General features: G+C 45.8%; 1 protein-coding gene across 1 annotated transcript in view; it reads right to left on the minus strand.

Annotated features, from left to right (window-relative positions):
- LOC309553254 (RNA-binding protein 27-like) overlaps positions 1-12,367 on the minus strand; it is a 186,821-nt gene that overhangs the window by 145,429 nt on the left and 29,025 nt on the right. The window contains exon 3 of the mRNA XM_082254244.1: positions 7,916-8,052. Within this exon, the coding sequence (XP_082110370.1) occupies positions 7,916-8,052 (137 nt within the window). The remainder of the gene's footprint in view (positions 1-7,915; positions 8,053-12,367) is intronic.

The raw sequence follows: 12,367 nt of genomic DNA on the forward strand, positions 1-12,367 counted from the left end.
GCCACCGCAGTGGCATTGTCCGTCTGCACCCGTACAGGACGGCCCTGAAGACGATCCGACCAATGGAGCAGGCACAGCCTGATCGCTCTTAATTCCAAAATGTTGATCAGGAGGGAGGATTCCTCCTCCGACCAAGTGCCCAGAACGCCACCCCAGCCCGACAGGCTGGCATCCGTGGTTATCACAGTCCACAGAATTGGCCGGAAGGATTTTCCGTCCGACACAGCTGGGGACTGAAGCCACCACAATAGATCCATTCTGGTCTGGCGACTCAGAGACACCCTCAGGTCCAAGGACTGAGGCAGTCTGTCCCACCTGGCGAGGATCTCCGCTTGGAGAGCTTGCGTGTGAAACTGTGCAAATGGTATTGCCTCGAGACCGACACCATCAATCCCAGGGACCGCATACAAGTCCGGAGTGACAAGGATTCGTCGTCCCTGAGGGACCTGAACTCGTCCTGTAGGGTCCGGAGCTTGTCCTCCGGTAAGAACACCTTTGCTTGAGCAGAGTCCAGAACCATTCCCAGATACGGGAGTCGGACCGAAGGCGACAAGGTCGACTTCTGAATGTTGATCGTCCAACCGAACTCCTGGAGCGTCTGGACCGTAGTGGACAGATCGCGCAACAGGCTCTGACTGGCACTCGATCTTAACAGGAGATCATCCAGATAACCTAGGACCGCAATGCCCTGTGCCCGCAACAGGCCCAGAACGGGTGCCAACACTTTGGTAAAGACCCTTGGAGCCAAAGCGAGACCGAAAGGCAACGCCACAAACTGGTAATGATCCTCCGCGATAGCGAATCGGAGATACCTCTGATGACCCTCGAAAATGGGGATGTGCAAATGGCATCCTTCAGGTCTATAGAGGCCATGAACTCCCCCGGATTCAGTGAGGCCACCACCGAGCGGAGTGATTCCATGCAGAATTTTCGAACGTGCACGAAGTGGTTCAGAGCGTTCAAGTCCAGAATCGGACGCACTTTGCCCTCCTTTCTGGGCACAGTTAACAGATTTGAATAAAACCCCCGAAACCTGTCCCGATGAGGCACCGGGACGACAACCCCCCTGGGCGAGGAGATGCTGCACCGCCTGATGCAGGTCCTGCAACCGCCCTGGGGTCAAATGAAGATTTGAGGGAAAGAATCTGTCTGCCGGCCGAGAAAGAAATTCAATCTTGTACCCTGACCGAATGATTTCCTGAACCCACCTGTCCGTGATTCAGAGAAGCCAAGGTTGGAGGAAACCGCGCAAACGTCCCCCACCCCTGAAACGGGTGAGGGCGCCCCTTCAGGCAGAGGCGGACTGAGCCGCTGTCCCAGCTTGGCCGGATTTTTGTTTGCCGAACCAGGGCTTTTTCTGGCCACCTTGGCCCTTGAAGGGTTTTCCCTTGTTCTGCGCCTTGAAGGCACGAAAGGACCCCTGATTAGGTTTAAAGGAGGAGCCCCGCTTACCACGGAAACATTTTCCCTTAGGGTTCTGGGGCAGCAAAGTGCTCTTACCCCCAGTGACTCCTTTAACCAATTCATCCAGGGATTCCCAAAAAAGGCGAGACCCCGCATAGGGGATATCAGCCACCATCTTCCTGGTTAGCCGACCAGTTTAACCAGATTAGTCGACGGTTAATCATTTAGGGCCGCATCGCACAAATACATGACCCCTTGATCAATCTGATCCACCATCTCCACTGTAGTGGGAGGAAGGGCAGAATCAGTCACGAGGGTGCGTTTGAGCACCTTGGTCCAATCCGCCACAGCCTGAGCCACCATTACAGAGGCGTAAATAGGCTTGAGCATGGAACCCGCCACCATGCAGGAATGTCGGGCAAGAGATTCTAGCCTCCTATCAGTAGGGTCCCTAAACACCGGAGAATCCTCGGTGGGGACCAGAGTAGCCCTGTTCAATCTGGCTACCGTGTGATCCACTTGAGGAGGCTTGAAACTTCTTAGGCACCACGAAGGTGTGTTTCAAATTACGCCATAGCTCATTCATCTTATGGTGAAACTCTGCGGGGCAAGGAAAAACCTGTGCCGTCTTGCGGGTCCTGTGTGTACCAAAAGAGGACACAACGCCCAGAGGAGTGGGCTCATCCTCCAAATGTAGTGTTTCCTTTACGACAAGAATCAGCGCATCCATAGTTGCGCGTTCCTCGGGCGACCCAGGGGGGGAATCATCCACCCCTGCAACCTCCGCCTCCCCCTCAGACTCTTGCGGGTCCTGAGAAGAGCGAGACCCGAAAGGGCCACGCTACCTACAGCAACCATGTCATAATCAGAAGAAAAGGAAATCCTAGGCCTTTTCCTAGCAGCACGTTCAGTCATCAGCACATCCATCTTTGACACCAAAGTTGCCACAACAGCAGCCAAATTAGTCACGGTAGAGGATTCAGAGGAACCTGATTCCCCCACCAAAGCTGGCAGGAATTTGCTGTCCTGGGATTCCATAGCAGAAATAAAAAAGTTTTTTTTTTTGTTTTTTGTACTGGCCCTTTAAGAGCGCCGCGGACCACCGCAGCACACAGCTATAAGGACTGTGAGACACAGACCCCCAGCAGGGACAAAACTGACCAGGAAGATTGCACAAGTAGGAAAGAAAAGGAACAGCAGGACAGGACCCCACCAGTGTGTTACCAGCTCCTTCGGTCGCTCTGTGAGAAAGAAGGAAGTGATGTCACCGCCGGAGGCTGAACTGAGGCTGCAGACCAAGGGAAAATGGATGCCTATTGAAACTAATGGGAGGCTACGGCAAGAGTGCCGCCGACATGTGCTCGGAAAGATTGTTTGCCATACACAAGATAGCGCCGCAAGGCGCCAAAAAACACTACATAGCATGCTGCATAAGCGCCCATAGTGAAGCCAGACATGCTGCCCACACTTAAAATGGTGGACCGGCGGATTTTAACCCCTCAGCGGTCGCCGCATGTGTCTGCACCTCCAAGCACTCTTAAGTGACATTAGGAGCGGGACCCCCAAAACCCCACACAGCGCTGCTGTGAGAATAAAACCCCCCGCAGGGACCGGGACCAGGGAGCCCAAAAAACGCACAGACACAGGGGACACCACAGACACACAGGACTGCCGATCCCAGACAGAGGCCCCACACAGAGTGTACTTACCTGTACCCGATGGCGTAGGGTGCCTCATATCAAGCGGGAAACCGCCCACCTTCAGATGGCAGGGGAGTGCCGCCAGCCAGAAACGCAGGACACTAGTAGTGCACGGACGAACCTATGCTGTGTCCAGTGAGGTAACCACCTCACACGGCTGCATCACTGAGGACAGGGATGGGTCGTTTGCAAGGCCAGGGCGAACACATAGCCTGCGAAACGCTCAATGGCAGGCTGGGATTCCATCTGACCCTCTGTCCTGGAGATCCAGGACGGCCAGTCCGATTCCCAGCCCCACAAACGCTGTCTTCATCCGAAGATCCAACCAACTAGCGCTGATAAAATATAACCACTAGCAATGTAAAGAAAAAAGACATTTTCAGAAAAAAAGAAATCATAAAAGAAAGAAAAAAAGGCTGAGACTGTAGCCTCAGCACAGGGAAGCCTATCCACTCCTAAGCTAGGCAAAAGACAAACTGAGTTGGGATGGCTATTGCAGGGGGGGTATTGGACTAGAAGGACAGCCCCCATGGGTGTGACTATGTAGATGAATTGTTCTTTTACAAGTCTTATGCATAGAAACTCCTTCGGAGAGGAAGCAATACCCCATTAGTGAAGACTGTGTGAATGGGCGGCGACTGTCGGAGGACGTAAGAGAAATTAAAAGTGTGGTCTGGGACTAGTTATCTCCATCTCCAGGAAAAGCAGCAGCAGCAGCGTGCAACACGTGCACAAAACAATGTAAGCATGGGATCAATAAGTGCAAAAAACAAAAATACGTCAAATCTTCGGGCCCATCTAAGAGTTTATCATGTTGAATTCCATCATGCAGCACAGAAAAAAGAAACAAAATGAATCACAAGGTGAAACATCACTATCCCAGGCAACAATAACAGGTATGTTTCAGAAAAAAAACAGGTGGGTAAAATTGGATGGAAGATCCCAACTGCTGGACAGAGTAATCACAGAGATGGCTGGTTATCAGTGACCATCATTTACAATAGTGTCTGACTCTGGATTTAAGCAGTTGATGTCCATAGTTGAGCCATGGTACACACAGGGCGTTGATGCAATAGCAAAGTTGGTATAAGTTTAGCACTTTTGCACAATACACACTTTGTATACATTTTTTTTGCACTTTATTTAGCACACCTATTTTGCGCTGTGTATCACTATATTTTTATAGTACTACTACTAGTGTCCACTCCACTGTTTCCAATCAATTCCACTGTCTAGCTTTTTTTCTAGCAGTTTTGCACTGACTGACCGCGCTGCAGTCAGTCAGTGCAAAACTGCTGCGCTGCATTCAGTGCAAAACTGCTAGAAAAAAAGCTGGACAGTGGATTGGAGTCAGTGGACTACTGCTGCAGTAGTGCACCACTCACTGCTGCAATAATTTTAAATCACTACTGCAATAGTCCACTGACTCCCAACTGTCTAGCTTTTTTTCTAGCAGTTTTGCACTGACTGCAGTTGGTGATTTAAAATCATTGCAGTGATTGGAGTGCACTACTGCAGCAATAGTCCACTGACTCCTCCAATCCAATGTCTAGCTTTTTTTCTAGCAGTTTAATTTGCACTGACTGCAGTGTTAAAAATGTTAATAAACAAACATTAACATGTTCAGTAACAGATTGGTGTCAAAATTTGTGTTTATTTCGCAAAACTTTAAATGTTCAAAATATCGGCCGATACCAATATGCATTGGCCAAAACATCGATATCGGCAACGAAAAAAATCAATATTGGTCGATTACTAATCCTAACCATAAACTGGTAAGATGGAGCAATTACACAATGGTGCAGTTACACAAAATGGCACCCCTAGTTGAGCCAATCTAAAATTTTACACAGATAACACAGAATTCAAGAGCCACAGGGTTAAGAATGCTACAGACTTCCCAGATCCAATGAAGCAACAAGATCCATGGCAAAAAAGGACGGAGTCTTTATAAGGACAGTGAAGAATATTGGACCGGGTCAATTTATAACAGCAAAAGGTGCCAGAAAGGCCCCATTAACAAGCCCGTAAATCAGCCAGGGGAGATGGGCACATAGTCCTCAAGGAATTCCTTGACCCTATAAGAGGAAACCTGCAACAGCAGACTAGTTTGTTCTGCCTGCAGACAGCGTAGGGAGACTCCTACAATATCCTTTACATGCAATGGAGAGTCCAAGACACCTAGGTGCTAGAACCTCACCTCTATGTCCAGAAGAAGTCTGTTGAGAACTGGTTTCCAGGGAAGAGACCTCAGGGGCCAGCATATAAAAAGACAGACTGAGTGCAGTCTACAACCTGAACATGACTACACCTTCTGATGTTGGAAGGACTTCATTCCTTCTGAAATATAAAGAGACAGCAGTACTTAAATTGTGTCTCAGTGTCCAAGGAAGGGAATCTAACCAGAGCAGAATGCCCTGATGTAGTAGAAACCATATAAAATCAGATACTAGAAAGCAGCCCTGGAGATAATTCTCCAATGAAAGAAGCCCCTGGAGATGGGGAGAAAATAGAGGCTCCCATTAAAAGGCTGGGCAATCATGCGAGAAACTATTTTACCTTCAAAAGACAGACACCTTGGTCTTGACTGGAAATAGACTAGATACAATACAACAGGGGAAAGGGCTAAGGAAGAATGAGAAGAAGTGGAAGCTTCAGCAAGGGAGGAGAGAAAACATGCTGTAGACCCCTCCAGTGATGAATTAGGCTAATTTATGTCACCTACAGGTGATAAGCAGGTCCAGACAGCTCTTGCAGGTGTTAAGCTTTTAGAGAGGTGCTGTCACCAGTAACTGCTGTTTTAAAAGGGTTTTCTAAGCGCTCCGCAAAAGGAATGAGAGGAAAAGACACTAGACCAGACAGACGTCCATGCTCCGGTGTTATGGAGCTACACTGAGGGTTCATATTGTTAGTACGAAAGGGTAGCTGGACCCAGATAACCTAATAAGTCAAGGAGTCCCTCCCTCTAGGAAGGGGGGAAAACAACACTTAGGGGTACCAGGTTACCTTACATGCTCAAAAGCAAGTAGAGACAGAGTAGCTGAAGGGTGTCAGAGGCAAAAACTCTAATGTGCCCAAAGCTGGCCACACACCAATAAGAGTTTTAGGATTCACTCCATAGAACCTGACTATTGGGATTTGACAGCAAGCATCTGATGAAGCCACTGTTAGGCCAACAATTTTATACCCAGTTCCGTAAATTTATCAAATCGAGGTTTGTCAGGGGAGGACGCGGTTGACATTTGAAATTCAAACAGTGTATAGCCAGCTTAAAAACAGGCACTATCTAAACCTGCATGCCCGAAGAACCAAGAAGTATTAATAACCATGCCCCCATATGGAAAAGTGGGGGTGCGCCTTAATGCTAAACAATTCTCTGAGGGCTTAGGGAGTTTCTTGCTTGCCACCATGCAGGCTGTCTAGAATCAACTTTAGCAAGACCAGGTTTACTCACTCCAGAAGTAGATGGAGAAGGTCAGGACTGAGAAACTTTCCTCTTAAAACAGAGAGCTCACTCACACTGGAACACCACCAGTCAATGTACAGGGCACATGGAAGAGAAAAAAAAAAAAAAAAAAAAACACGACCTTGATCACTGTTCTCCCACTTAAAAAAAAACATGGCCTCAAGTGGGGTCCAGGATGCTTCCCTGAATAGCATGTGTAATGGAAAGGCCTGCACCATTGTAGAGACTCTGAAAAACCACAGGCTGATCTCCACATACTGCATCTCATACTGCTTGGGCTGCAGAAAGTGTACAGCCCCTTGAACATATAGTCTGGTGCATCAGAGAGACCAGTGGTTCATTTTTATAGGTGGTAAGGGGATACCACCATTCCTGCTCTACTGAAATTTATATCTGATAATCACCTTGCTTAGAGGTTAATATTTTAGATCCATTTCCTTTTCTATATTATTACTGTTTAAGTAGCAGCATTGTGTTTTTTTGGATTATTGTACTCCTAAGCGCATAGGATCACTTTATCGCCTATTTTCGATAGGCAGCTTTTGCAAATGTTTTTTGTAATATGATTTCCTGTGTTCCCAAAGTGTTTGTTTGATAAGCAGGGAGAAAAAAAAAAACAAAAAAAAAAAAAAAAAACACAGGCTACTGAATTATAAAATGTAGATTACTTTATTATCTCCAACCTGTAATTTCAAATATTTGCCTATATGGATCATAAATATAGGAACAATGAGGCCTATTTTTTTTTCTACACAATAATACGCTATAAGAAATGAGGCACAAAGTGCCCTAGTGTAACCTTTTTCAACCAGGGTGCAATGGCACCCTAAAGTCCTCGGGAGCGCCTTGGCAAAAAGTCTAAACATTGCCCCAAACTGGGTGGATGAAATCTGCATTTTTGTTACACAAACGCAACAGGTTTTTTTATTGTGCAGCATTACAACTTTGGGAACCGTGTGGGTCAACAAACTGTGTCCCAACAACCTCTGATGTCATTGGTTGAAAATAATGACGTTGGGCACCTCCACGCCATCCTTGTTTGTCCCTCCGCTACCCCTCTCTGTCAACACTGGGGTCATGATAGTCGAGCAAAGGAGAGAAAAACTAGAATACTCGTCAGTACCAGTGTGAAAGTGTATATACTGCTTTGTAAAATCACCTCTAACGCTGGATGTTCTATGTGTGGATGCTGCAGCAATATGTAAAACGATTAGCTTGTTTTTTACATTTTAGAATTGGATGCCTTGAGATTGTGCAGTTTCGAAGCATGCCTTAACTGAAAAAAGTTTCAGAAAAACCACTCTACCATCAGTGGATAAGATTTTTTTGATAATGAAACCCTCACCTGCAGAGAACCTGGCATGGCCAAATGATGACTCTCAGAGGCTTCCTCTCTTTCCTCATCTTTTATAGATTCTTCTGGAGGAAGGTAGCTTCCTGTGTTCAGGCTTTCAAAGAGTTTATCCACAAAATCATTTGTCTCTAGAAAAAAAAAAAAAAAAAAAAAAAAAAAAAAAGCTTTTAATTATTTGTAGCAATAAAGATATAGAGTGGAGAGGGATTACAACATTTGTCAGTTTTTATTGCTGTCTGTGCCTCTACTAGGGGGATTTACCCTCTTATTTGTTCTTTTATTTTCAATGATAATGACAGAAGAGCCCACATTTTGGGTTGCCCCCAGAAAAGTAAGAGGGGAAATCTTCCAATGGGGATACTACTTAAAGGAATTCCCTCTCACTTCCTGTTTGGCTATGGGACAGGAAGTAAAGGGAAATCTCCACAATGGGTCACAGATGACAGGAAAAAAAAAAAAAAAAGAAATTATGACGACAGGTTATAACCTTCCCTTACTGTATTTAAAATAGTTAAAAAAAAAAAAAAGTTCTGCATATAGTTCTACTTTAAGTATCATATAGTCTGCTCCCACAAACTGGCTTCTCAAACAGATAAAGGTTAATCCTGGAATAAGCCACTGATTTATAAGCATGATTGAAGCCGAAAAAAAAATATAAAAATGAAATTTATAAAAAAAAAAGAAAAAAAAAAAAAAAAAAAAAAAAGGAAAATATAAAATAAAAATTACCGAGCAACATAATAGCAGAAAATTTTTGTTATTTCAATAGCACAAATCAGGAATACAAGCTTTTTTTGTTTCTTAGCTCATTCAAAAAGTGGTTGTAAAGGCACAAGGTTTTTTTACCTTCATACATTCTATGCATGAAGGTAAAAAAAAAAAAAAAAAAAAAAAAAAAAAAAAAAACCTTCTGTGCTCAGCAGCCCCCCCCCCCCAATACTTACCTGACCCTCTCGATCGATGTCCACGAGAGACTTGTCAGTCGGGGGACTCGCATTCCTGATTGGCTTTTGGCAGCAACGTGAGCCACTGGCTGCTGCTGCTGTTAAACACAGCCAGTGAGCCAATTTTGAGACAGAGGAGGCAGGGTCGAGTCGCTGCTCCATGTGTGAATGGACACACACAGGCGTGGGTCAAAAGCAAGCCTGCTTGGGTGCCCCCAGGGCAAACAGTTTGCTGTGGGGGCACCCAGCAGGAGGGAGGGGCCAAGAGAGCTGGCAGGGGGACCCCAAAAGGGGCTGCTCTGTGCAAAGCCATTACAGAGCAGGTAAGTATAACTCCCCCCCCCCCCCTTCTTTAAAGCAACAAACACAAGACTTTATTATCCCTTTAACAACAAAACCACACACCCACTTATACAGTAAAATACCTTCTATTTAGTTACACATAAAAAACGGTTTTTAATGCCTTCATTATGGTTTCACAGCTAACCATATACCAAGTAATGAAATGCTTTCAGACCAACTCCAGATTCTTAATAAAAAAGAAAAAAAAAAAAATTATAATTCCCCAAAAAAAAAAAAAAAACAAACAAACACAACAGCTTTCATGTAATACTCATCTCCCCTCCACTGTCCCCTATGGAGGGGACAGTGGAGGGGGGATGCTCCATAGTCTAGAGCTGTTCCTCATCCAGGGTAATGACTTCTGGTGACAACCCACTATCTGTAAGGTTTCCCCATCAGTGTGCATCATCGCACTGCAAGGAACAAAAAAGGAGGGCGCAAACGCCTAGTGCATTACCTTCAATATTAGTTAAATTTATTCAAAACAGTCAAAAACAAACATACTCAAACATGGGACGATAACAAGCATCTAGAATGCAAATCTCCAGTGTTGGGGATAACCCCCCTCCACGGTTGGAAAGCTTATACGTTTTGGGAGACGCACTCCCTTCTTAAGAGCTCTCCCAATTTGCAAAAACTTCCCAACCATGGAGCGGGGTATCCCGAACACTGGAGATTTGTATTCTAGGTTTTTGTTATGGTCCCATGTTTGGGAGTATGTTTTTGACAGTTTTTAATACATTTAATTGATGAAGGTAATGCACTAGGCGTTTGTGCCCTCCCTTTTGTTCCTCGTAGTACCTTTGGAGTGTCCCCGCCAAGGAGTGCTGCATCGCCAAAAGACAAACCTAACAATTAGAGTGAGTACTGAGCCTGGATTGCGTTTTGGAATATGCATCATCACATTGGCCTGGGTTACAGTACTCCTAAACAAAAAACGGTGCTCATGCCTCACTACACAAAAAGACTCATCAGCAATGTTGGACAAGAAGAGGAAGGACTCCGGCTTTAACATGATCAGACAAAAGACAGAAAAGACAGACAAATCATACTGCAAAGAATCGCATGCAATTTGAACAGGAACGCAGTGTGATTCCTGTACAAATCGCATGCAGTTTCCCCCACTGCTCCTTTGTAAACCCAGGCTCGTCATAGCGATTTCAGTCTGGGTTCACACAGGAGCAGTGCAGAAAACCATTTTGTATCAGCTTCACGTATCAGGGATGGGAACTTTGACTTACCGTAAAATCCATTTCTCTGATGTTCATTGGGTGGACACAGCTCCCGATTCTGCTTAACCATTGGGTTATACTGCCCCCTACAGGATGAGTAGGACACTAGGCAGGAAAAAGCTTGACTATGCCTATAGGCAGTTCCAGGGGGTATACAACCACTCTCAGCTATAGGCACTCAGTTTTGTTACAAGCAGTGTCAGAAGAAAGCCAACTCCACAGAGGGACGGGTGCTGCGTCCGTCAATGAACATCAGAGAAATGGATTTTACGGTAAGTCAAAAATTCCATTTTCTCTTTTGTTTATTGACGGACACAGCCCCCGTTTCTTCTTAACCATTGGGATGTCCCAAAGCGGTGTTAAACATGAGGGGTGGGAAAAAAGCAGAAAAGAATTCCCAAAAGGCCAACCATAGCCAAATCAAGTAACAGAGTTCTACCATAAAAACTGGAGCTCACCTGAAAAACAATACACCCTCAAAGGAGGACCAGGTCCTGTAAACAACAGCCTGTAAAACCTTGCAGCCAAAAGAAGCATCCGCAGATGCCAACACATTCACTTTATAAAAACTTTGTAAAAGTGTGCACCGACGACAAGGTGGCCACCTTGCAAACCTGAGTCACCAACAACGGATTACGGAAGGCCCAGGAGGCACTAGGCGCCCTACTAGAGTGTGCCTTAACAGGGAAAGGAGAAACCTGACCCTTGATGCCTGAACAATCGTCTATTTGATCCCTCTGGAAATGGTCGCAGAGGAAGCGGACAACCCTTTGTGAGGTCCGTCTGTGAGCACAATAGAGAGTCTGGCTTCCTAAAAGACTCTGCAGCTGATAGGTACACCCCAATAGCCCAAACCACAGCCAAGGCAATTTCCTTCAGATGTTAAGGCCTGGGACACAGGGAAGGCAACAATGTCTTCAAATGAAAGTCAGAGACCACCTTAAGAAGGAATGATGGACAGGGGCGAAGCACCATCTTATCCTTGTGAATCACCAAAAAAAGTGGACAGGATAATGCCGCCAGTTCCAACACCCTGTGTGTAGAGGTGAAAGCCACCAAAAAAAAAGGCCACCTTCGGGGACAGCAAAAGCAGGAAAAGCTCTGGAATATGTTAAAAAGGAAGGCTTCTGTAGAGCTGAAAGCACCAAATTAAGATCCAAGGGCAGCAACGGAGCCTGCAATGAAGTGTGTGGCCAAAGGTCGTTGAAGAAAAAGAAAAAAAAAAAAAAAAAAAAACGCCAAAGCCGATACCTGGCTCTTGATGGTACTCAAGGGCAATTGGTATTCAACCCCCCTTGAAGGAAGGTTAAGATCCGATAAACCGAGAAGGAGCGAGGATGAACCCCAAAAGACTCACACCACGCAAAGTACGTCTTCCACATACAACGGTAAATCTTCTACGAAGTAGATTTCCTAGCTTTCAACAGCTTAGGAATCACCGACTCAGACAAACCTCCATCCTTCAGCACCTAGCGTTCAACAGCCAAGCCGTCGAACACAGACTGTAAAGCAGGATGGAAGATTGGTCCTTGGGATAGCAGATCCTCCCTGAGAGGAAGTCCCCAAGAAGCATCCGCGACCAGTCGTCCCACATCAGCGTACCAAGACCAGCGAGGCCAGTCTGGAGCCAATAGAATGACCGGAATCCTTTCTGCCTCGATCCTGCACAGGATTTGTGGCAGGGGTTTGAGAGAACGAACGAATCGGCAGCACACCTTAGAATGTAAGCAACCTACCGAGCCGCCAGGAAATTTCTTGTGTCTCCTTGGTGATTGATATAGACCACATCTGTGGCATTGAATTCATACCAGACACCCCTGAAGACTAATTATCGAATGAGCCAGACAAGTCTGATCGCTCGGAGTTCCAGTACATTAATCGGCAGTCTGGACTCTGCCAGAGAGATCTTGTGTGGAACTGTGCAA

Source organism: Pelophylax lessonae, assembly GCF_965119305.1.
Source record: "Pelophylax lessonae genome assembly, chromosome: 4".
Classification (NCBI taxonomy): Eukaryota; Metazoa; Chordata; class Amphibia; order Anura; family Ranidae; genus Pelophylax; species Pelophylax lessonae.